The following is a 23,902-nucleotide window of genomic DNA, read 5'->3' on the forward strand; positions in this document are numbered from 1 at the left end:
AATATCATAGCCTTCTAACCCACTGCCGAGAACTGTACTATTTGCTAAAGGCCATGAACCCGAGCTATAATGAGGAAGAAGGCCTTCAACAGCCAGTTTAGTTCTAGGTCAGGCAATAAGGGTACTAGGATATTCTAAATGTTCTAAATTAAAAAGCTAGAAACAGAAAGGCAAACATTGTAATGTTACAGTAGAAGGACTGTACCAGCCATTATTAGCTATCAGTTACTCCATTGTCTTTGATGGAGCTCCAAAGAAGCTAAAGTTTTAATATAGCAGAGCCCGCCGTAGTGGGCTATACCGACCATTAAAGACCCACTCCAATCTTAAAGTCCTGAGCCGAAGGCAACAGCCTTTAGCAAGGGAGCAGGCCTTAAATGCCTAGTATAGCCCAGCTACAGAGGGCAACCAAGCTATCAGTACATGCCTCCCCATGAGGGTGGGACATTCTATTTAGAAAACAAAGCCACCGGAGACCCAGACAGGTTGAAAGCCTCTGCATCTGCAAAGCTTTTGTTTCACAGCTCCTGCTGTGAATGTTTAACTTTTGTCAGCCATGTGCACGGCCACGGCTGATAATTGTTGATCAAACACAGCAAGAGCTGCGAAAGCAGGTTGTCAGAAATCAACTCCTGGTTCTCCCAGGGCTCGGATAAACTGTTCTTCATAGTTCAGCCAAGCCAGGGAGACCCAGTAGCTAAGCAACATTCATCCCCCCCCTACTTCTGAAGCCCCAGTGACAGTGAGACTCTGTGTATCCTGCAAGATGGCCTCTGCCTTTCAGTTTCCTCTGCCAGATCCATATATTTTGGAGAGGCATGGTAAAGAGAAAGGCAGAGGACATAAGAACATTGGATGTTGAGAGCAGCTGGCCTATGCCAGCTGCTCCACTGTCTTCAATTAAGCTTTCCACATTGCTGTGTTCTAATATTATCCTTCCTTATTAGTGCAGTCTAGGCAATATGCAGGAATTTACAAGTGGAATTACTTTTTTGCAGGCAAATTCAACTGATATGACTTTTAGCTTCCTTTTTCTGCTGTTGGTGATATTTACTTAGAGTGGCAGTATAAGATTAATTATTTTACGAAGCAAGTTTTTGGGACTGATATTGTGGCCAGAGGTGATTATGTGTACGTCAGTGACCCCTTGGGTGGATAGATTCATATTCTATATATGTCTAGGAAACAAATTTGAGCAGTGTCTGTTAGTTGGATTGGATAGGATAATGGTGGGAAGGAAGAGGGAAGAGTCTACAATGTGTTATTTGTGAGATGATAGTAGAAAGGCGAAGTTGGGATGAGTAAAGGGAAGATGTAGAAATGGATTAGAGGGATCATAGTAGTAGGATGAGGTTTCGGATGAGTCAGAGAGTGGAGGTAGAGGATATATTGAGAGAGGTATAGGGTGAGACAGAGTAGTTCATTGTAAAAAGTCACCTTTTTTCCTTCTACAGTAGGAGTGAAGTAATAAATATATAGGAACATAAGTACATAGAGAGGGTGTACATGTATAAGGAAGAGAATATATCAAGATTTAAAGTAGTATTTTATAAACTCAGACTTTCAAGTATTGCTGTAATTTAAGCAAATTTATTTGTGAACTTTTACAACCAATGATTTTGTAATTATTTTTTAACGTTTTTTAATTTTATATTTTCCTCAATATTCCAATACTGAATCACTTGCAGATTAAACAGTCATGCTACTATTGACATTATATTTAATAATATATTATAATTATAACGTTAATATTAACAGTGATATCGAACTATACTGCATGCCACAGTGCCAGCTTTGTCCAGCTTGGAAAACAGCCCTACTCCTGTATAAGTTGTCCACTTAAAGGTTATAATCTTTATGAAGAAGTGATTAAATGAGCTCCCATAGACGTTTTGTTGTGTCTCCTTGCATGGAAGTGTAACCTAAAGGAATTAGAGCAGGGTCATCCCCTGTATACATTCTCAGGCTGTATACATAACCAGTACAGCTCTCATATAGCAAGTACGTTTTGAGTCCATAGCAAGTTTTTTTGCTTGGTATGTACCACCTGAACAGCAGCCACCCTTTGTACAGGATCAAGGATTTATTAATGGCTATATTCTTTCGAGGGGTACAAATCTCATGAAACCTAACGGACAAATGTTTCACAGCAGGCTGAATTATGAACAACCTGTTATGGTCTGGAAGGTCCAATGCAATAGATCAGAATTATCATTCAAATGCAGCATACACTGCAATAGCAAAGAAATGATCTCTACTCTTGACTGGTGCAAAGCTGGGTGTTACCTAAACTGTGGCAGTAGACCAGTAGGACTGTACCCCTGGTTTGTGCACTATCCCAGTTTTTAATGTAATATGCAGAAATTCTTCAACTCCTCAAGTAAAGCTTGTGTCCACCGGCGTGCCATAGAATGAGCCCCAAGAATGCCCCCATACTCTCTCAGAAATTGTTTGGCACACAAATTTGTTTGGAGTACAGTTTCTTTAAGGAAGTCAGCACTCAGAAACAGATGGCTGCAGTTAGTAGGCAAAAAATTTCCTATATCGACTTTACATCTAGCATCTGCCATAAAAGAGAAATTGGGCTGTTCTAAATTGAGGGGCTGCCTGGAGAGCATTTCATCTGTCCTTGCCACCGTAAGAGCTTGCTCTCTGGGTTGGTCTAACCTGCTACTGTCTCTCTGCTGCATAGACTATAACATCAAGACTGCCATGATCATGTTCTTCAGAATCACTAGAAGACTAATCATCGGACGGAACTTCATCAACTGAAAAATCACTTGAAGATTTTGCCCTATTTTAGTCTCCCGCCGATGCGGTCTCAGTATATGATCCTGCCTCAGACCTGTCCTCCATTGCTGGGTTTAGGGCATGGGTAACAGTCAGCTTATCAATGCTGCAATTCAATGACCTCCTCTGAAGAATGTCTCCAAAACACTAATATACAGCTCTGTTATCAAACTGATGTTGAAAGCTAATGTTTTCATTTGATCTTTTTAAGGAAGGTTTGCTCCCATGCCCTTTCAGAATACGGGTAACAACTCACAAATAGTTACTTGCCTTAGGCTCACTTACTGAGTAATCCCAGTGGGGCTGGTATAACAAGTTAATGGGCCATTGGGATTGCATGTTTCAACTTTTTAACCCAAAGATTCTGTCTTCTGAAAGCAGTTGAACCCTGTATGTGAACACTGGTGGAAATATGTAATGGGGAGGATTTCTGCCTCCCCCATGAGTTACCAATGCCACCCTTATTGGTAACGCTGAGGGGTAGATGGGTATGATCCTGGTATCTCCTGGACACTTGCTGAGCCCCTTAGATGTCAAAGATGTAGATTAAGACGATTGTTCTCTTATGGTTGACTGATGGGCAGTAACGGCTGATTACATGTTTTGGGGGATGTTTTCATTTGAAATCTGGGTTTAGTGGAAGAAGAAATGCTAGTTCACTGTATCAAATATGACACACAATTTATTTGTGACCACAACAATGCATGATTTTCCTCTTTCTGAAACTAAAACAAGTTAAAGTAAACAAATCACTCTGTTACTTGCTTGACTTACCCTACTGCCACCATAAGGAACCTCTTACCTTTCATCATCTGCTTCCCGCCGTCTCTTCCGGCACCAGTAGACAGTGAGCAAAATAGCGATCACAAGCAGGAACAAGAATGCAAGAGCTCCAAAGAGGATGCCAAGGAAGGCATTGAGGTTCATGGCGATTATGTCACAGGTATCCCCGGAGGTGGTATAAATGGAAAATGGAACACATCTGCATGTAAATAGGAGACAAGCATAGCTCAATTTCTCATTATAATCAACCAAATGTAAATTCCATCCTAGATTTTGATGTCATCACTTTTAATGGACAACATTAATAACCTAGCTGAATACAGTACATGCACCTCCAAGATGCAAGGAACAATTGAGGGAAGATTAGGACACACTGATTTATTTATTTAAAGAGTTGCTGATATGAAAATCCTAGGAGTATCTTTCAAACCCACCCAGCAATGACATGAGTTTGTGCTCCATTAGTGGTTTTGTAACAATTTGGTCAAGTCAACCTCTGGTCAAGTGTTCTAAAGAGGACCTATGCAATGAACAACATTATTTGACCCTTGGGAGCAAAACAATGGCCAACGGGATCAGAATAAAAGCTTTGCACTGTGGTTTCTCAGAACAAAACTCTAGAACCCATAAACTGTATCATGCCACCAGAAAATGTAATCAAGCATTGTCCTCACACAAAGCACGCTACATTTGGGCTCTGGAATACTGAGGAGCATATTTATACTTGTTTTGTGCTGAGTTTGCGTTATTTTTTTTGTTAGGCAAATTTGGTGCAAAACTAACTCCATATTTATATTTTGATGCTAGACCGGTCTAGCGCCAAATTTATGGAGTTAAAGTCATTTTGATGAATGTGCATCATATGTGGCAGGCAGTTAGAAAGTTACACCCAGAGCAAGCTTTTTTGGGGTTTTGTGCAATTGCAATGGGGGGGAGGATTTAAAGAGGCGTTCAAAACCTCTCTGACTTACTAATAACTTTCACACAGTCTGATGGATCTGCATGACGTTTGTCAGAGACTCTGAATGTTTAGCCTACTCTAGATTTGTTCGATTCCATTCAAGGCAATGAGGGGAAGAATTCCAATGCGGGCAAAGGTGGGTGAAAGATTTGTTCATTTGTTAATAAACGGGGAACTGTTTGATGACTCGCCACAGAATTCTGCAAACATGTAGCAGGTTTAGCTTACTGTTGGGTATGTCAAGATCTGTTGGTTGGGGGCAAAGATAAATGGAAGGGCAACAAGAGTTTCATTCAGTAATAATGTCCGTGCTATTCAATAAATCTGCATGAAATTTGGCAGCTAGCAAATTAAGCCTGGTGCAAGGCCAGGCAAGCCTTAAAACCTGCCATGCTACACCCAGTCAAAGGCGGTTGGGTACAGGGCCTGACCAAAAGCTGTACACAGCTCAGAAAGAGTAAATTTCAAGCTACACACAGTCGGGGTAGGGCAGCCACTGTGTGTTGGGCACAAGGCCTGGCATTACAGCCCATCCCAGCAGCACACAACCAAAAGGCATAGGCACCATGGTTTGGGTGCCAGAGTGGATTGGAAACAGGGCCTCGCCACAGGCTCCACTGCTCACGGGCAAAGGATGTGCACAGTGGTGGTTGAAAATTAAATATATCAGGAAAAACAATGTAATTCACTGAAAAAGCACAGATTAAAACTGAGGGGCTGATTCACAAAGGTAAACTTACACTTGTGTGTAAGTTCACAATTGTTTGCTATTCACAAATATAGTTTGCCAGTAGTATCTTTACGAGTGCAGAGTATCTGCACACAAAAAGGTAGGACTGCATATATGTATTCCTACCCTGACACCTGTTGCAATCGTGGCCCTGCAGCGTTATTAAAACTTGATTGGGAGTGTGTACCAGCCAAGCAATCACAGCACACAAATGCCTATAAGTAGAGGAGCTCACTTGGGTCAAAGTGGTGTGCCTGATGTACTCATTTTCGTGCACAGACCTGATGGCATGTGTCACCATGACAGCCTCAATAAAATGACAAGTAATTCCCCTGCCCGCATCCTATAGCGGAAAAAATAAAAAAGGACAATTAAAGGTCTCTGGGGTGCCATATTTACATGGTAAAATCATGTTGACTAGTGCTTGTAAATTACCATCATTGACAGAAGTGCTTGTAAATTATAATTGTTGATAGATACCAGAAACATGGAAAATATGTGTAACATTTACATGTGCCATTGCACGCTATCCAATATCACATTCAATCTTGGTGTGACTTGGGACCTAGCTATCCATCACAGAAAACTGCCCCAGTGGGCCTTGAGGGCTCATAATGTTCATATGAATGAGGGATACATATTCATCAATCAGACCAGGACACTGGAAATTTACAAATGCCTCCTACTCCAATCCTAGGTCAGAACATCTGCCACTTCTTCATCCCAATACTTGCCAAAAGAAATAATACATCCAGAGGGATGGGCACAATGCCTGGCCCTGCAGCCAGTGCCACATTACACCCTGCCGAAAACTGTGCGTGGCGGGGGGGGGGGAGGCACCTGCAGCCAACCCATGCTGCACACAGCCATAGCCACAAGGAGCTCTTCAACGTCGTGAAGGAACTCTCCAACCCAGCTCCAATGCCACTGACATCCCGCCATCCCAAGACCTCTGCGACTCACTAGCCTCCTACTACCACCGCAAGATTGCAGACATCCACAACAGCTTCAGCACCCAGACCCCCCCGGCAACCACCAACACCACAGATTCACCTCCGACCAACCTCCTGCTCTCCTGGACCCCCGTCAACGACAACAACACCATCAAAATCATGAACACCATCCACTCCGGCTCTCCGTCTGACCCCTGCCCTCACCACATTCTTAACAAAGCAAGCTCCATCATCGCACCCCAACATGGAAGATCATCAACAGTTCCTTCGAGTCAGCCACCTTCCTGGAGAGCTAAAATCACGCCAACATCAACGCCCTCCTCAAAAAACCCAAGGCGGACCCAAAGGACCTCAAGAACTTCCGGCCTATCTCCCTGCTCCCCTTCCCGGCAAAAGTCATCCAGAAGGCTGTGAACTGACAACTAACCCACTTCCTAGAGGAGAACCGCTCCCTTGACCCTCCCCAGTCTGGATTCCGCAGCAACCACAGCACTGAAACCGCCACCGACGACATCAGAACCATACTGGACATCAGCAAAACCGCAGCCCTCATCCTCCTGGACCTCTCGGCCACGTTAGACACCGTCTGCCACCACACCCTACGCTCATGCCTCAGCAGTGCTGGAATCTGCAACAGAGTCCTGGACTGGGTCACCTCATTTCGCACTGGCAGAACCCAGAGAGTCCGCCTCCTCCCATTCCGCTCGGAGGCCACCGAAATCATCTGCAGCGCACCCCAGGGTTCGTCCCTCAGCCCGACCCTCTTCAACGTCTACATGGTCCAGCTCCCTAACATCGCCCGATCCCACAACCTCAACATCATCTCATATGCTGACGACACCCAGCTGATCCTCTCCCTCACCAAGGACTCCTCCGCCAAGACCTACCTCCACAAAGGAATGAAGGCCATCGCTGAATGGATGAAGAGCAGCTGCCTCAAACTCAATTCCGACAAGACGGAAGTCCTCATCTTCGGCTCCAACCCCTCTGCATGGGATGACTCCTGGTGCACTGCCACTCTCCGACTCGCACCGATCACGCACGCAACCTAAGATTCACCTTGGACCGCACACTATCCATGACCCAGCAAGTCAATGCCATCTCCTCCTCCTGCTTCAACACCCTCCCCATGCTTTGAAAGATCTACAAATGGATACCCACCGAAACCAGAAGAACAGTCACCCAAGCCCACGTAAGCAGCAAACTGGACTACAGCAATGCCCTCTATGCAGGAACCACGGCTAAACTCCAGAAGAGGCTGCAACACATCCAGAACGCCTCCGCAAGCCTCATCCTGGACATCTCCCGCCACTGCAACATCACAGACCACCTGAAAAACCTGCACTTGCTCCCAGTCAACAAGAGAATCACCTTCAAACTCCTCACCCACGCTCACAACGCACTGCACAACACCGGACCAGAATACCTCAACAGACGACTCTCCTTCTAAACCCCGACCCGGCATCTCCACTCCGCCGACCTCGCCCTTGCAATCGTCCCCTGCGTCTGCAGAACTACAACCGGAGGTAGATCTTTCTCGCACCTCACCACTAAAAGGTGGAACACTCTTCCCACCCACCTGCACCAGACCAAAGACCTCGTTACCTTCAGGAAACTTCTCAAGACCTGGCTGTTTGGGCAGTAGCAGCACCCCCCTCACCTTCTTCCCCCCTCCCCTCCTCAGCGCCTTGAGACCCTCACGGGTGAGTAGTGAACTTTAGAAATCCCTGATTGATTGACTGATTGATTGATCGTGGGGGGTCATCATTATGTACGGCAACAAAATACTACTATATGTTAAAAAACCTAGAAATTCACTGAAAAATCCAAACGTTAAACTGATGTTAGGTAAATTATTTTACTTAACATTAAATAAAGCTTGGAAATTAACTAAAACAAAACATTCACCAGCTACTATTAAATGAAGTAATCCAGCTCACCCTTACACCAGAGGTAGCTTACAACCTCACATTTTACATCAATCATGACATGTTCTATGACATCACTGACAACATCACTGATGACATCTGAAATGACATAGTTGATGAAAAAAGCTGTGCAAGAGGGGGCACAAGTCATAGTTTCTTTAGATGCTGAATATTAGAGTTTTTTTACATCAGTTCTCAGACATAGCCCTTCAAAGGTGCATATACTTACGTGCAGAGTGGGCCCTCCTGGGTCAGGTTGCAGGTGGCATTATTCTTGCAATAATCTATGCACTTAGACTCACACATAAATGTGGTGGGGTTCAGTTCATATGCAGTCTTTCGAAAGGCACCACAGCCAAAGTATTGCGCCAGATCAGCTTGACTTGCTGCGGAAATAGGGATTGGGATGGAGTGGGTATTATATTAATGTGGTATAGATTGCATAATTATTTTACAAGTCTTTCACAAGTAATAGAATATATTTGCATTGCTTTTCCTATTCTTTACTCTTTTGAACCAAACAATCACCACAGAGTAATATTTTTCTTGGGGAAATTGTTTGGAAACCTTTAGAAATGAAACAGTAAGAATACACAGATGGTGTTACTTAAAGTTTGGAAATAAAGGAGCATTTTCCAACAGGCGCTGTATTATACAAAGTGCCTCAGGGGTGCAACAGTTGTTTTCACCTGATTTGCGTGCCTCTGGACACTTTGGTGTTAGAGAAGGGGCCACACATGCTTGTCCGACCGCTTCTGCTCCCACAGCATATTATAGACATGGGAGCAAAGGCAAGGAATCTTTCAGGAGGCACAGTGACAGTGTGCTCCCTGATGGAAGCCCTTTGGGGGGGGAGGGGGTCTTATTTTCACTGCACCTGCCTGCAAGGGCATCTCAAACCCCTTGTTAAATTTCAGCTGCTCCATATTCCTCTTGACTGAGCTGCCCTGGGCAGCGCATTCTACATGACAGGACACACTTTTTCTGTTTGCACCTGGTGCACCTGCTTAAATGTACACTGTGGTGCAAAGAGGAAAAGTGTGCCCTATCTATAATAGGGCCCCAGAAGTTTGGTTCTTCGATCCTATTTGGAGGGAGGCAAAGTGATCCATTTCAGATGGATGAGCCATAGCGCAGGTGGTTTTGTAGGCCCTCCTACTTAGGGCGGACCTTCAGATGGCAAGTCTGCCCTGGTTATCTTGTCCGTGACTTCCAGTTGTAACAATCAATGCCCTACTCAACATAGGAAAACTGTCAAAGTAGCAGAGACAAAATTCCACAGTTTTTGTTTTTGGAAAACAAATAAAAATGGTGGCCTCCCTTTGGAGTTGCTTTGTATTCCTAGAACTGTGTTTTCAAGTTGAGGCAACAGCTTGATGTAAACCCAGTGGTTTTATTTAAGGTGTTTATGTCCCATCATTTTCGCTTTTAGGTGGCCGGCCCACCAAGTTCTAAATGCCATCTATGCCCTGATGCCTAATTTCATTGGTTTTACTGCTTGGTCACAGCTGCAGTTTTATGTAGGTATTTGAGCATTTATGTACTGCAGCTGTGACCGAAGAGGTATATTTTTATTTATTATGTTGAAAGTGTATCATTGTGTTGAGTGACCATTGTGTGAAGTGACTCTAATCATGAATTTGGAAACATTCATGTCCCTTTGCCACTGTTTTGAAGTAAGAGGTCTTTTGCCACTCGTGGCTTGTGGTGTCACTATGGATTGAGTACAATTATAGTGTTTTATTGTTGGGCAGGTCACACCCTGTATTGATGTAGTTCTAGGTGCTCTCATTTAATGATGATGCAAGAGGAGGCACTGTGTTAAATGTCTACTGTCACACCATGTGGTCAAGTGGAAGCCAGGATTGGTGCATGTTGATTTCCTTGTTCCACATTGTGGCATTGGGTCATTACATGGTTATGTCTTTCTGTCTTCTGTTTCAGACCAAAGATTAATGTTTTGTATTTAATTATTTTCAATTCGTAATCAGCACATTGTGTTAAATACATCCAGGCTATGCAGTCTTCACAAGGATTGGTAGTGGTAGTTTTTGGGTAGGGTGATGTTTTAATGCAAACGTTAAAATGTACAATAGAGCCCCCAGCCTTATTTAGAGTGCATTGAGACTGTTTCATTCCCCATCCACCCAATGCATTAATTCATGCATTCATTATTTCAGGCACGCAACCATGTCCCCATTGTCTCTCATCTCCATCCATCCGTGCACTCAATGATTAAACAAGGTTCAATAATAAACAAATGTGTGGTAAAAGACAATATATTTGCAATTTTTTTTCAGAAATTGTTTGCAGGGAGAACCCTCCTAAATCCTCCTTGCGTTGGTCAGACTAGCTCACTCTGCCCACTCCCAATGTGCATTATCAATGCTGGTCTGACAAAAATTTGCCAAGGCTGCTTTTGGTTCCCAGTCCATCCCTGTGCAAGAGTGAGAAAAAGAATCTGAAATTGTGGAGTGATGGAAGATAAAGTCACGAGATGGAATCAAGACCAGGCAGCCTCACTATGAGATAAAGAGTCAGGAAGTTTGGAGTGGTGGGAAAAAAAAGGCATGAGGTGGAATATGGAATCATTGATATTACTGAATTCCAAAGCACCCGAGGATCCTAAGAAAACCCCAGGGCTCCTGCACCTCAATGCTGCGGTTTTTAGACAGATTATAGGAAACATAAATATTGTGTGCGAAAATATTGTGTCAAGAATATCAAGGACAAAAATATTGTGAAGGTAAGTTTTTATCGGTAACCAAAATTTTACTATAACTCCAAGTTTATGCACATGACGATATATATATTTTCAAGGTAAATAGAGGTGGAGTTAGGAATAGTGAATCTATACTTACCTACTTGCACTTACCTTATCGATAGTTTGGCCCTCGATATTTTAGACACAATGGCCCTCATTACGACCCTGGCGGTATAGAACCGCCAGGGCGCGGCACGCGGGAGCACCGCCGACAGGCTGGCGGTGCCCCGCAGGGCATTCTGACCGCGGCGGTAACGCCGCGGTCAGAAGAGGAAAACTGGCGGTCTCCCGCCAGTTTCCCGTGGCCCGTTTGAATCCTCCAAGGCGGCGCAGCTTGCTGCGCCGCCGAGGGGATTCTGACAAGCCATACCGCCATCCTGTTCCTGGCGGTTCGGCCGCCAGGAACAGGATGGCGGTATGGCTTGTCGTGGGGCCCCTGGGGGCCCCTGCAGTGCCCATGCCAATGGCATGGGCACTGCAGGGGCCCCCGTAAGAGGGCCCCACTTTGTATTTCACTGTCTGCATTGCAGACAGTGAAATACGCGACGGGTGCCACTGCACCCGTCGCACCTTCCCACTCCGCCGGCTCGATTCCGAGCCGGCGTCCTCGTGGGAAGGTTGTTTCCCGCTGGGCTGGCGGGCGGCCTTAAGGCGGCCGCCCGCCCGCCCAGCGGGAAACTCAGAATGCCGGCCGCGGTCTTCAGACCGCGGTGCGGTATTCCTGCGGCGCAACTTTGGCGGGCGGCCTCCGCCGCCCGTCAAAGTTGTAATGAGGGCCAATATGTCTACCCAATATTTCTGTTTCCAGTATTCTGTCAGTGATCTAATGCTGCGTTGCTTCTTAAATGTGTGGAATGCGAACTGTACTTTAAACTTCATCTGTCAGCAATGAGGATTCCCAAGTCTTCCTTATAGTTCTGTCACACTCTGGACAGCCCAGAATATATAACTATTTTAGGACAACTTACTGAGATTGCCATTCATGACTTGAACCAAGGCAATGTCTGAGGTGGCCCTTGCAGCTCTGGTGGTGCGCGTCTTATTACGCAAGGCATCAACTAACTTCTCGTTCAGGTACTTGATGTCATCTCGTATTCCGGTGTAGTTAAACTCAGATGTCAGATCCATGAAGTATATGGTATTTTGACTGCAAAATAAAACATATCTTTAAAAATGTATGTCACTGGACAAAGCACATAGAAAACTGTGGTAAAAAGGAGAACAAAAAATCTCCATGGTCCATGGGTGTTTGATCCCCAAATAAGGTCCAGTATAAACATTTCTGGAGCCTACTAAATGAGTTCTGGTCACATGGTATTACCTCACTCCCCCATTAATTTCTGGAAATTGTTCAGGTGTGTCTGACAGCTGATGCATCTTTTTCGTGTATAATTGGTTGAAACAAGTGGCTTTATTTATAGCTTGGCGGATGGGATACTTTTTCAAAATGTGGTGGATATCCTGTCCTCTCTATTACTAGTGCAACAGGCTATAATGTAAAACAGCGAAAGGGTACCCGCCATGTTTGTGATGTGATATCTTATCCACCAAACCGCAAATATGGCCCTATGTTCTCCATGCTTATTTCCAAAAATCCTTACCAAGTGTAAAATATGTTGGAACGCAGCTACTGTTGACACTGTTACCAGATCTGCACTTTCCAACATATTTTACTCAATATTTTACATCTGTGAATTAGACATCTGTACAAATCATAGGTAATACATTTCATGTTACTAAGTTTCAACATCAGATAAGTTCAATTAGCACTTTGCTCCTAATCGGCATTGCACTAGAAATGAATATACAGCCTTTGATCCTAAAAATAGAGATTCATTTACTAATCCCTCATGCAACTCAATGCAGCAAGGCAATCATCCGTTTGCTTTGTGTGAAAGGGATAGAGCAAACATGTGCTATATCTACCAAGATACGATGCACTGATGCTCTTTCATTGCGCTGGAGCACTTCAGGCAGTCTAGCTGCCTAGCGCAACACAGACCTGATTGTGCCATGGTGCAAGGGTGCCTGCAGGGAGGGATACCCTCCTACACAAAAACAATCCTTATATGCATAATCCTCTTTCAATTTATGCAGCACACTTAGAAAGAGGAAGTAACACAGAGAGATAATGGTATTTCTCCTCTTTATACCCTCTACTGGTTAGCTGCACCTTCACCACACAGTGTGACACAGAGCACCACAAGGCAATACATTGCATTACTTTTTTTTTTTAGAAAGCCACACAAGGTGATGTATATTGGCCTTTTAATTGTTTAGTAAATCTAAGGTAGCATTTTGTGACGTGGCTGCACCATAAAAGTGGAGCAACCACAACAATTTTTTTTAGTAAATCTGAGCCATAGTGTGCATTGCTTAAAAAAACACACAGGTGTATGTATTCATTCTGACGACAAAGGCTTTTGGGATGGGTGTCCACCGTAGGACCTTGTGTGCTGGAGTCATGCCAGATTTCCTCTAACAATGTGTATGACATATTTTATCTTGTACATTTCAAGTACATTTATTACAGTGCGCATTTTCTGAAAATTGGGTACAGATTATTCACATCTGCACTTACAATGGACACACTTGGCCCAAAAGACAGTGTTGAAGGGTGCAATTAGAGCGATGATGCATCAATCTGAACTATAACCTGGTAGGATTGAACTAGGCTTCAAAAGCCACCTCACCTTAGTAATTCTGGGAGAACCAATTCTAGTAAACTCAGCTGTCCAGATTTTCAAGGTAGTTGTGAGTAGCAGAAATGTGAGTATTTAGGTGAAATGTTCTAGTTAGACTTCATGGGTGGAATTGGATTAGTCAATGTCTCAAAAGGAGAGAACACATTCTATGTGGAGCCACTGACGTGTGTGTGAGATCGATGAGTAGGCTAGGGTGAGAAGAGAACAGAATACCCCCAAACATCTTGTTAGTATAGGGGAAGGATTTCTGCAAGAGAGCGCATCTGCACAACGGGCACCATTTCCTTTCCCAGAGCAGAGTTGTACAGTGCACACAACTCCACATTAGGCAAATAGCAACTTGGGAAGATGCCATTTGACATTCCCAGCCGTACTGTTGTGAATCTGTGTCTAGTGGGGATGTATGCAAATTACTTAAACTCTTACATTCACACCCAAGTACAAGAGTACAGGTGTACATCTTTAAATATTCTTTGTCCCTTAAGTCCATAGTGTAAAGACTGAAGTCCTCATATTGAATGTGCATTACAGACCAGACCAGGTGTCATTACTGTTTTTTTTCTGTTTTGTAGGTCCCTGTTGATGCACTAGACTATTTACGTGCAGCTATCTCCAACTGGTGCAGTTAACGTTTCTGGATGTCCTGTGCAAGGAGCCTATCGTGTAAACTCTTAAGCGTTTTAGCAATAAATAATTATTAGCATTTAAAACAAAACTAAGGTTCCGTCTGAATTTTGTGATTTATATATTGTGCATTGTTTCAACCCAGAGACTTTTTAGACTGGTATTTTTGCCAAAATAAATCCTACTTAATATACAAATATAGACAGATTTTGGTCAGCAAGCTTCATTCATTGGGCTGTTAGGTTGTCTCGCACAATCTGCTACCGCCAGTCCAGTGCTTTGTTTGTGAAATTATAAGTACTGGTGCTGAAATCACTGCTCGGACACACACACCAGGCGCTATAAAATGTCAGAGTGCAAATAGCAAGGTTGTGCAGTCCTGAATCCACTTCAGTCCTCTTCAGTTCACTGGAGGCACTCCCTGCCCTATTATATCACTCTTATAAGTGCCTGGTTTCTACCGTGTAACAAAGTATTAAGGTGAAATTGTAACATTGTAGTTACCTGTGGTTTGACTGCTTGGTTAGGAGTAATTTAATCTTCTCTCCTTCATAAATAATAATAAAATACATGGAATGACTGAAAGGTGTGTTGTTTAAAAAAATTAACTAGTAAAAAAGCTGCAATTAATGTTTTAAAATGTAACATTTTTATTGTAAGCTTAAGGCAGTCACATTTCTGTGACATATTTCCTTATTTTATGGCATTTGATTGGAATGATACCATGAAAAATAACAACATACCAGCTGGCCAAGGCCATAACTATTTCTTTTACCATTGCTTGTTTAAACTTTTCAGTGGTACATATTCTATCATTATTGTCAATGGTTTGTCATTAAATAACATTTTAATCAAAACAAAACCAGCACACCCAATTTACTGCTGGTATATTCAATTCCAGCTTACACAAAACAATTTCTATGATAATGTTCAAGGCTTTAGGTCCCAACAGATATGAGCTAATGCTGCAGACTCAGATGCCTCGATGCCTGGATGTTGTGTTTTTGTCTGTAGTTCACTCTGCACTCAGTGTCTCTATGATGTTCAGAGCTGTGCTGCTTACCTTGCATTGCTGTAGTCTCTGTTCCTATTAAACAGCCTATTCACAGGCAGATCTGCAATGAGTTGCTGAACCTGGGAAGGAGAAAGGCAATATGCAGTTTGTGAAATACACTCATTTTAGACCTTTGGAGGTCCTTACAAAATTATAAAAACAGTTTTGAGAACCCAACTTGAGTTACTCTAAAGCAAAGTATATTTCTTTAAAGCATTCTCTCAATAAAATCTTTATTTGGTCTAGCATTTAGGGGAAGAAACATAAATGTGTATCTCTAGAAATACTCATTTTCCTGGAATAACCCTGAATCCTAAATCAGCAACCTCACGTTCAAGGAATTCTTTGCCAGAAAAACAAAGGTAGCCTGGTACCAACTCTCTTGTAAAAAAAGTGAAACCGTTTCTTCTGGAAAGTGACTTCAGAGGTGTTGTTCAAGTCCTCATGCTCTCAAATGTGGATAGTGGTACTGACATGCTCTGTAATTTCCCAAACTCTACACTGGTACTACTTACGGGCATCAGACCTGCTGCAGAATGTCTCATCCAGGCCTGGAACAATGTGATCACATCACACACATCCTGACGGAACTCCATTATTTCCCATTGTCAGCCTGGCCTATCTGCATAGCCACCAACATCACTTACAAAGTCACCATGATCAGGACCCTTGCTTATTTTGCGGACACGCTCACCATCTCGCATGACTCTCTTCGCAAAGGCATCCAAGTCACTATCAGACTAGCGTCTAGGAAGTGTAAAAAACAGAAAAAACTCTAGGCAGCAGGCGTTTCCCATCTATGAACTCAGGATCTGGAACATATCCAAAAGGACAACCTTAATGCTGCTCCGTGTTAGGATAACATTGAAGACACACCTCTTTAAAGAACACTACATGAAACTGTAGTAACACTTCAATAGCCTATCACCTCTCCTCTCACTCATTGACTGAATGCCTGCCTTTGGCACAATATAGCGCTCTGGTGCCTTTTGGCTAGGATTGTACTATACAAATAGCCCATACAGACCAACTTACATACTTTTGATACAATTATGTTGGCCGGTCAGGATCAGAAGTGACTTACCGTAATAGCATCAGTTGGCTGGTGGTCACTAATTTGTGGTCGTAATACTGAGCTACAAAGATATAGGATTCACAATATTGACTATATTTTATAGGTCGAGATTAGTGACTTTGATACTTTGCTATATAATCAGTTTGTTTTAGAAAAGAATATTATTTGGTTTAGCACCATCCTGAAAACAAACACATTTCCACCAAGTAAATGGAAGTGAAATTGCCTTCATTTTGAAGGACTAGATCTCACATCAAATAATGACTCTGCTAATATTGGAAATATTGATCATTTCATTTGAGAGACGTGCGGTTAGAACATCAGCGGTTATGTAAGAAAATAGTGAATAAAGTTGTGCCTCTATCAGAAGAAACCTTTGATTCAGAAGATTTGAACAGTTTATAGAAATTACTCTTGCCTCTTTTCCCCTCATTTCCATTCTAGTATTTGAGATATGAAGAACATGCGCTCTCAGCATGAATAGATTTTAAAGACAAAAGAAAACTTTTAAATGATCTTCAGTGATTCCTGATGAAATGACAGGTCTCAAACACCATTGAATAATCAATCCATTCAATATCAACATGTAATATTCAAAACAAGCATGGTTGATGATTCATAATTAGCTTTATCATTTAATCCAATTTGATCTTAAATACTTATATATTTAGAACAGCTTGGAACTCATATTTGTTTTGTTTCCTAGAAGTAGAGTTAATATGATGAACCTCCCATTACCTTCTGCAAATGCATTTGTGAACCTTCATTCTTTCTGAGTGTGGGACTCCGGACATTGAGCCAACACTGACTGCACTTATAATTACATTGTTATTGTTACCTTTAAGAGTAATGTATGCATGTTTATCAAGGTGAGGAGATGGAAATATCATCATCTAAGAAATTCAGAAGTGTCTAATTCTAATAGGTCCTTTCTACTCTAAACTGTCCCCAGACAGAAGTCATGCCTCCCAGACTACTGCCCATTAGGAGGGTTTTGCAAACAGGAGTTTGCACAGTTTTGGACCTTCAAGTTGTGTATTAAGTACCCATCCTGCATGTTATGTCCAAGTTGAGAACTCACACCAGGAGGTTTGTGCCACACTTGGTAAATACCTCATCCTTGGGTAATGATATTTACTGATGCCTTGATTACAAGTTCTAGACTATATTCCGATTCTTCTGGGAACAGGAGTTTAAACATGGATCGGACTTACAAGTTGTGTGATAATTATGGTGCCCTAGCACTTTTCATCTGATCTATTATGACAGGTCACATCTGTCAAACATGTATTGGGGAACTGTCCCAGGAACAAAGGAAAACATACAGAATTCAGGGGCTGCTTTAGGGAAAGTGGCGCTGCAGCCAGTGCCCCTTAGCTCCCCTCTAATGGCACCATGTGTGCACCGTATCTAAGATATGGCGCACCACGGCCGTAGTTAAGGAACTAGTGACAAAATTGTTGACGCTAGTTCCAAACTTTTCAGGATTTGCATCAACACTTTTAAAGCTAATTCTACAAAGCCGATTGAGGCCCATTCTAACCAATGGCGTGCCTCCTTTTAATGCCTGCTCTGTGCAGGCTTTAAAAGTGCGAACAAAAATGACACAAATTAATCTCTTAGCTTTCTTTGTGCCATTGTTTCGGCTCCCCTAACAGGGCAACTCCCCCTCTGCATGCATTATGCCTGACGCAGGCATAATGTAGCGCAAAGGGTTACAAAGTGGCGCAATGCATGCATCGTGCGACTTTGTAAATTTGGCGCGGTGATCTTTGGGGCATTTTCCCTGTCCCTCTAACGGGGGAACACCCGCTTTCCATGCATTATGCCTGGTGCAGGCGTAATGTAGCACAAAGTGTTACAAAGGGGCTCAATGCATGCATTGTGCCACTTTGTAAATTTGGCGCAGCGATTTTGGCCTCGTTGGGCCACATTAGCGTAAAAAAAATGCTAATCTGGTGCAAGGACGCGCTAGGGACTCTTAAATCTGCCCCTCGGTGTTTCAGGCGCATATTCTGTTTCTTATGCTTCATTTCCAAGCTGAAAACTCAGGATAGAGATATTTACCACATCAGGTAAATACCTTGCCCAGAACTGATGGTATGTACTGGGTGTGGTAAATATACCAACCTATTCTGCACAATTTTTAATCAGATGTTTGGTGGTATACTGCCCGTTAAGAACATAAAAGTGAGTGGGCCCAGCTTGGAAACAAATATCAAATGTTGCCTCTATATATCTAGATCTTATACAAAGAGTAGACCAATCAATTTCCTTAAGCCAGACCATGCCTCAAATGGAAAAGTAAAATCTTCTTTTGAAAGAGTATCAGATTTATTTCAGGGCTGCCTGTCAAGGCTATATTGAAAGACAAACAAAAAAGTGATGGGAAGAATGTTTGCATTAATCCCAGGACTGAACACCAGCAAATCGTTTTTGCAGACGCAGAGTCAAAAAGGGATCTGCCAGTTTTGGATGGAGTGCTAGAATTGCAGCAGGAGAGAAACATATTTTTATGCCAGTTGGCCATGGTTTGTACTGGTATAATGAGGGGGGAAAAGAGTGGAGTGGAATACAGCTTGGAGTAATTACCTATGTCTGAGATTAATTAAAGCATTCCTCCCACCACCGTTCTCCTTTTCTAAGCACTAGTAATGGCAGAAGAAAGCTTCCTTTCTTTAAGTGGAGAGACAAGGTAGGGAGGAAAGTGCCAGACAAACATCTAGCTCTGTGAACATACACATCCATGTCAGATTGACCCGCTGACCCAAATGAAAAAACATTATTGCAGATTGTTCTTATAAGAGGTGACTAGAGTGAACTGCTTTATTATAGGCCATCAAGTTCTTCTCTCTCTCTTAGATAAGATGCAGAAAACCTGGAACAAATTCACTGCCTGTATGTAGGAGGCTGGCATGGTTTGTAGTGGGTACCTACGGTACGTACACCTTATACTAGGTCCAGTTAGCCCTTATTAGTGAAATGTAGGCAGTGTCTAGAAACCATGCTCTCTAGAGGTAGCTGCGCATGAGCAGCCAAGGCTTATCTAGGAGACATGCAAAGCTCCTGCAATACCACGGTAGTCACACAGTACTCACACTCATGAAAGAAAATACTCAGTGTTACAAAAATAAAGGTACTTTATTTTGGTGACACAAATGCCAGAAATACCATAGAGACTATACTCACTTGGGAGGTAAGTAATACACAAATTATAGACACTAGTATGTAAAAACAGCTAGAAAACAGTGCAATTAGTGAAAATCACAATAGTTAGAAATGGGCCTAGGAGGAACACAAACCATATACCATATACTAAAAAAGTGGAATGCTAATGTCTGTTTCCCACCTAGGCAAGTGTAGTGTGGCGAGGGGAGCTGGGAGGACTAGAAAACCCCAAAGGTAACTACTAGATCCCACCCCAGTGCCCAGGAAAGAAGGAGTAAAACACAGTAACTTTCCCAGAACACACACAGAAATGAGAAAAAGATTATGCAAGAACCAGAAGCAACTGCTAGACACTGACAATAGATTCCTGGACCTGAAGACTTGTGGAAGAAGGGGACCAAGTCCAAGAAGCACTGAAGAGTCCAGGGAGAACAGGAGCCCCTGTTAACCCAGATGAAGGTGCAAAAGAAGAACCATCGGTGAAGAACAGTCAGTATGGCACCCACGAAGATGGAGTCGGGTTCCTGGTTGGTGCAAGTGATGTCCCATGCAGGATGGAGGATTGCAGTCTGGTTTGCGTCGCTGGAGACTGCCAACAAGGCTTGGCACACTCAAAGCCCTCGGTTAGGGGAAAATGGTGCTGCCCGAGACTAGGAAGGACCAGGTGGACTCTACCCAGGAGGGGGAGGCAGAGGGGGCTCTCAGCAAATCAGAGAGCCAATAGAATACGAGGCAGCATAACAGAAGTCCCACAGCAAGGGGACAAGGGAAGGAGCAAAATAGGCCCATGCAGCACTACAACAAAGGCTCCCATGCCGCCGGAGAACCACTCAGGAAGCTGTACGTCACAGGGTAGAGTGCCTGGGGATGGAGCTGCAAGACGCATAAAGAACTTTGTGGAAGGATGCCAACAAGTCTTGGCAACTGCAAACCCTTGGTGCACGGAGGTACTGTGTTGTGTGGGGAGGCAAGCTCTTACCGCCACCAAAGTTGGACAGTAGGACATTGGGACCATTGAGACGACTTCAGTCCACCACCCGTGATGCAGGATCCATGCAGCTCAGCAGGAGAGGGGATCCATGCAGCCGGTCGTCGTTGCAGTAGGTGGCTGTTGAAGCAGGGGAGCGACTCCTTCACCCGAAGGGAGATTCCTTTGCTCTTCTGGTGCAGGCTGAAGATGGGCTGTCCTCAGAGGATGCACGACCGGGAAACAGTTGCAGTTGCTGGTAGGGGCTCAAGATACAATGTTGCAGAAGGCGTCTTGCTTCTTTGTTGCAGTTTGTAGAGTTCCTGGAGGGTCCAGATGCAGTTTCTTCAGTGAGAAGTTGAAGTCGAGGATGCAGAGGATTCCTGCTGGAGTCTTGCAATCCAAATTAGAAGAACCACCCAAAGGAGAGACCCTAAACAGCCCTGAAAGGGGGATTGGTCAGCTACACAGGTAAGCACCTATCAGGGGAGGGCTCTGACATCCCCTGCTGGCACTGGCCACTCAGATGCTCCCAGAGTTCCTTGCCAACTTGGAATACAAGATGGCAAAACCCAGGGACCCTCCGGAGGAGCTCTGAGCACCACCCCTGGGGTAGTGATGGACAGAGGAGTGGTCACTCCCATTTCCTATGTCCAGTTTTGTGCCAGAACAGGGACTCGGGGTCCGTGAGCCGGTGTAGACTGAATTCTGAAAGGAGGGCACCAAATGTGCCTTTCAAAGCATTTCCAGTGGCTTGGGGAGGCTACCCCTCCCAAGCCTCTAACACCTATTTCCAAAGGGTAAGGGTGTAACACTCCTCTCCCAAATGAAATCCTTTGTTCTTCTTTCTTGGGCTTGAGCTTTTCAAGCAACAGGAGGGCAGAAACCTGTCTTTGAGGTGGCAGCAGATAAAGGTGCTTGGAAAACCTCAGAAGGCTGTAATGGCAGTACTGCAGGTCCTCTAAGGAGCCCCCCAAAGTGCATGGGATATGATTCCTACATGTTTGATACAAACATGCCTATGTTCGGAGTTACCATTATGTAGCTGGACACAGGTAGTGACCTATGTACAGTACACACATAAAATGGCGTCCCCGCACTCACAAGTCTGGGGAAATGGTCCTGGAGGTTGTGGGGGCACCTCTGTTAGTGTAGGGGTGCTCTCACACACAGGTACTTTTCACCCTGCTCTCAGGGCTGGAGGGCCTGCTATAGGGTTGACTTATAAGTGACCTGATGCAGTGTAAATGGCAGTGAAAGGGTGCATGAACCTTTTCAAGCAGGCTGCAATGGCAGTCCTGCAGCAGCCTTTGCATGGGCTCCTTATTGGTGGCAAAATATATGCTGCAGCCCATAGGGATCCCCTGGAACATTAGATCCCTGGGTTCCTAAGTACCATATGCTAGGGTCTTATAAGGGGGCACCAGTATGCCAATTGTGGGTGAAATACTGGGTTACCAGTATGCAACAACCACATTTAGAGGAGAGAGAGCATAATCACTGGGGTCCTGGTTAGCAGGATCCAAGTGTACACAGTCAAGCACACTGACATCAGGCAGAAAATGGGGGTAACCAAGGCACAAATAGGGTACTTTCCTACACTGTACGACTGAAGTTCCAGACTGGATGAAGAATACATCTCTCAAATGCAACACCAAATGAAGTTGTGATCTTCAGAAACGACACCTCACCTTTGTAATCCTCTTGGTAGCCGGTTGAAGTAAGACCCACACATACTCCCAGGACCCACACCAAGAACCTTGGGATAGTCATCGACTGCAAACTTGACGTGACTGCCCAAATCAGTCTTCAAATGGCTCCCGAGCCGTACCCGTAAAGTCCTCACACAAGCCTTCATCACTAACCAGCTGAAATATGGGAACTCCCCCTACACGGGATCAGCAATCAACTTGCCACATGACTGACAATAATTCATAACTCGACAGACATAATTTCTCTCAACTCCCACCTAGCAGACTCATCATGGAGCACTGGCTCCCTATACACAAGGGCATATATTTCAAATCTCCTCACTCATACCTTTAAAGCACTACACAACATTTTCCCTATTTACCTCAACAGTCGCATCTCCTTTCACAAAACCTCTAGAAAACTCCGCTCAGTCAGACTTTACTTGCCCATATCTACACATTGTTCAGAACCCGATCCGGAGGTCGGGCTTTCTCTTACATCACACTTGAAGTGTGAAATGGCGTACTACTAAGCATCAGAGCTTACTCCTCACTTCTTGAGCTCCACAAGAAGCTGAAGAGACTGACTCTTCAAATAAGGGTGTGGCTACACTCTCACTTGATGAATTCCAGGTATCCTCCCAGATGATAGCATGTTCTAATTCTGGTTCTGATTACCCAGAATTCATTATATTTCCTATTTTGTTTTATCAGGGGACTCGACCTGTTTCAGAAGGTGGAGTCTCAAGAGGAAACACTAGAGATAATCAGCACAGGTCATTAACTCCTGTTACTGTTTCTATCTGTCTTAAAATGGGAGTCATAATGAAGCCCTGAATATGAAAACAATCAGTCTGCAATCATGTCACAGGTGATGCCTTATGCTTATGGCACAACTGGTAAGCTCATTGTATGTGGTCTGGCCTCTGCTCTGCATAACCAAGGGTATTTACTATTCAATCTGGTTTAGAAGCAATGATTGGCCTAATGGCACTAAGAGGACCACAGGCAAATTCATAAGTATCATTAGTGATTTAACTTCAAGTAACACACCTTGATATCTGTATCTTCTGTATTCATATTTGAATTAGACTCCAGTCGAAGAAGGACAGTTCTTTTTGGAAGAGCTGCAAATGAAACCAATAAGGACACATTTTGTGATAGGGCTTACAACAACTCTCATGTGCACACACGAGATAGAGAAAGAAAGTAAACTACTCTGCGTTGTATTATTGAGCCACCTTGAACCTACCTTTAATAGCGAATGGCACAAAACTCAAGCTTGCATCCATGCATCTTGGGCCCTCGTACCCCACTGCACATGCGCAGGCCTGAATCTCACATTGTGAGCCTGTGAGAGTACAAGTTCCTCCATTCAGGCAGTGGTTTGCATCACACTCTGACGAGCAGCAGAACATTCCATTTCCTATAAAATACAGAATGGGTTTACTGAAAACGTATCTGCAAATTGAGAATGTTTAAAGAAAAAACAATTGCACTTACAAAAAACAACATTGAAGTATCCTCAATATCAACCTGATTGTGGGCCAACAAACAAATTGACATGGTCGACCAGTGCATCAATTTTTGCTTAGAAATCTTTGCTTGTTACAGCACATCCTATATATCCCTGAAGAAGGACCTTTGAATTCAGTTGGTGGTGAAGAAGGACACAGATGTAAAGCGAGTCTTCCTGATGCCTCCAGGAT

General features: G+C 43.7%; 1 protein-coding gene across 1 annotated transcript in view; it reads right to left on the minus strand.

Annotated features, from left to right (window-relative positions):
* Positions 1–23,615, minus strand: part of LOC138265248 (mucin-4-like) — a 38,146-nt gene extending 14,531 nt beyond the window's left edge. Inside the window, exons 1-6 of the mRNA XM_069212839.1 lie at positions 23,446–23,615; positions 23,247–23,320; positions 15,302–15,372; positions 11,878–12,056; positions 8,375–8,531; positions 3,593–3,772 (exon numbers count right to left, since the gene is read on the minus strand). Coding sequence (XP_069068940.1) covers positions 3,593–3,772; positions 8,375–8,531; positions 11,878–12,056; positions 15,302–15,372; positions 23,247–23,320; positions 23,446–23,611 — 827 coding nt within the window. The 5' untranslated portion in view covers positions 23,612–23,615. The remainder of the gene's footprint in view (positions 1–3,592; positions 3,773–8,374; positions 8,532–11,877; positions 12,057–15,301; positions 15,373–23,246; positions 23,321–23,445) is intronic.
* Between the last annotated feature and the right edge of the window lie 287 nt (positions 23,616–23,902).

This window comes from Pleurodeles waltl, chromosome 11, assembly GCF_031143425.1.
Source record: "Pleurodeles waltl isolate 20211129_DDA chromosome 11, aPleWal1.hap1.20221129, whole genome shotgun sequence".
NCBI lineage: Eukaryota > Metazoa > Chordata > Amphibia > Caudata > Salamandridae > Pleurodeles > Pleurodeles waltl.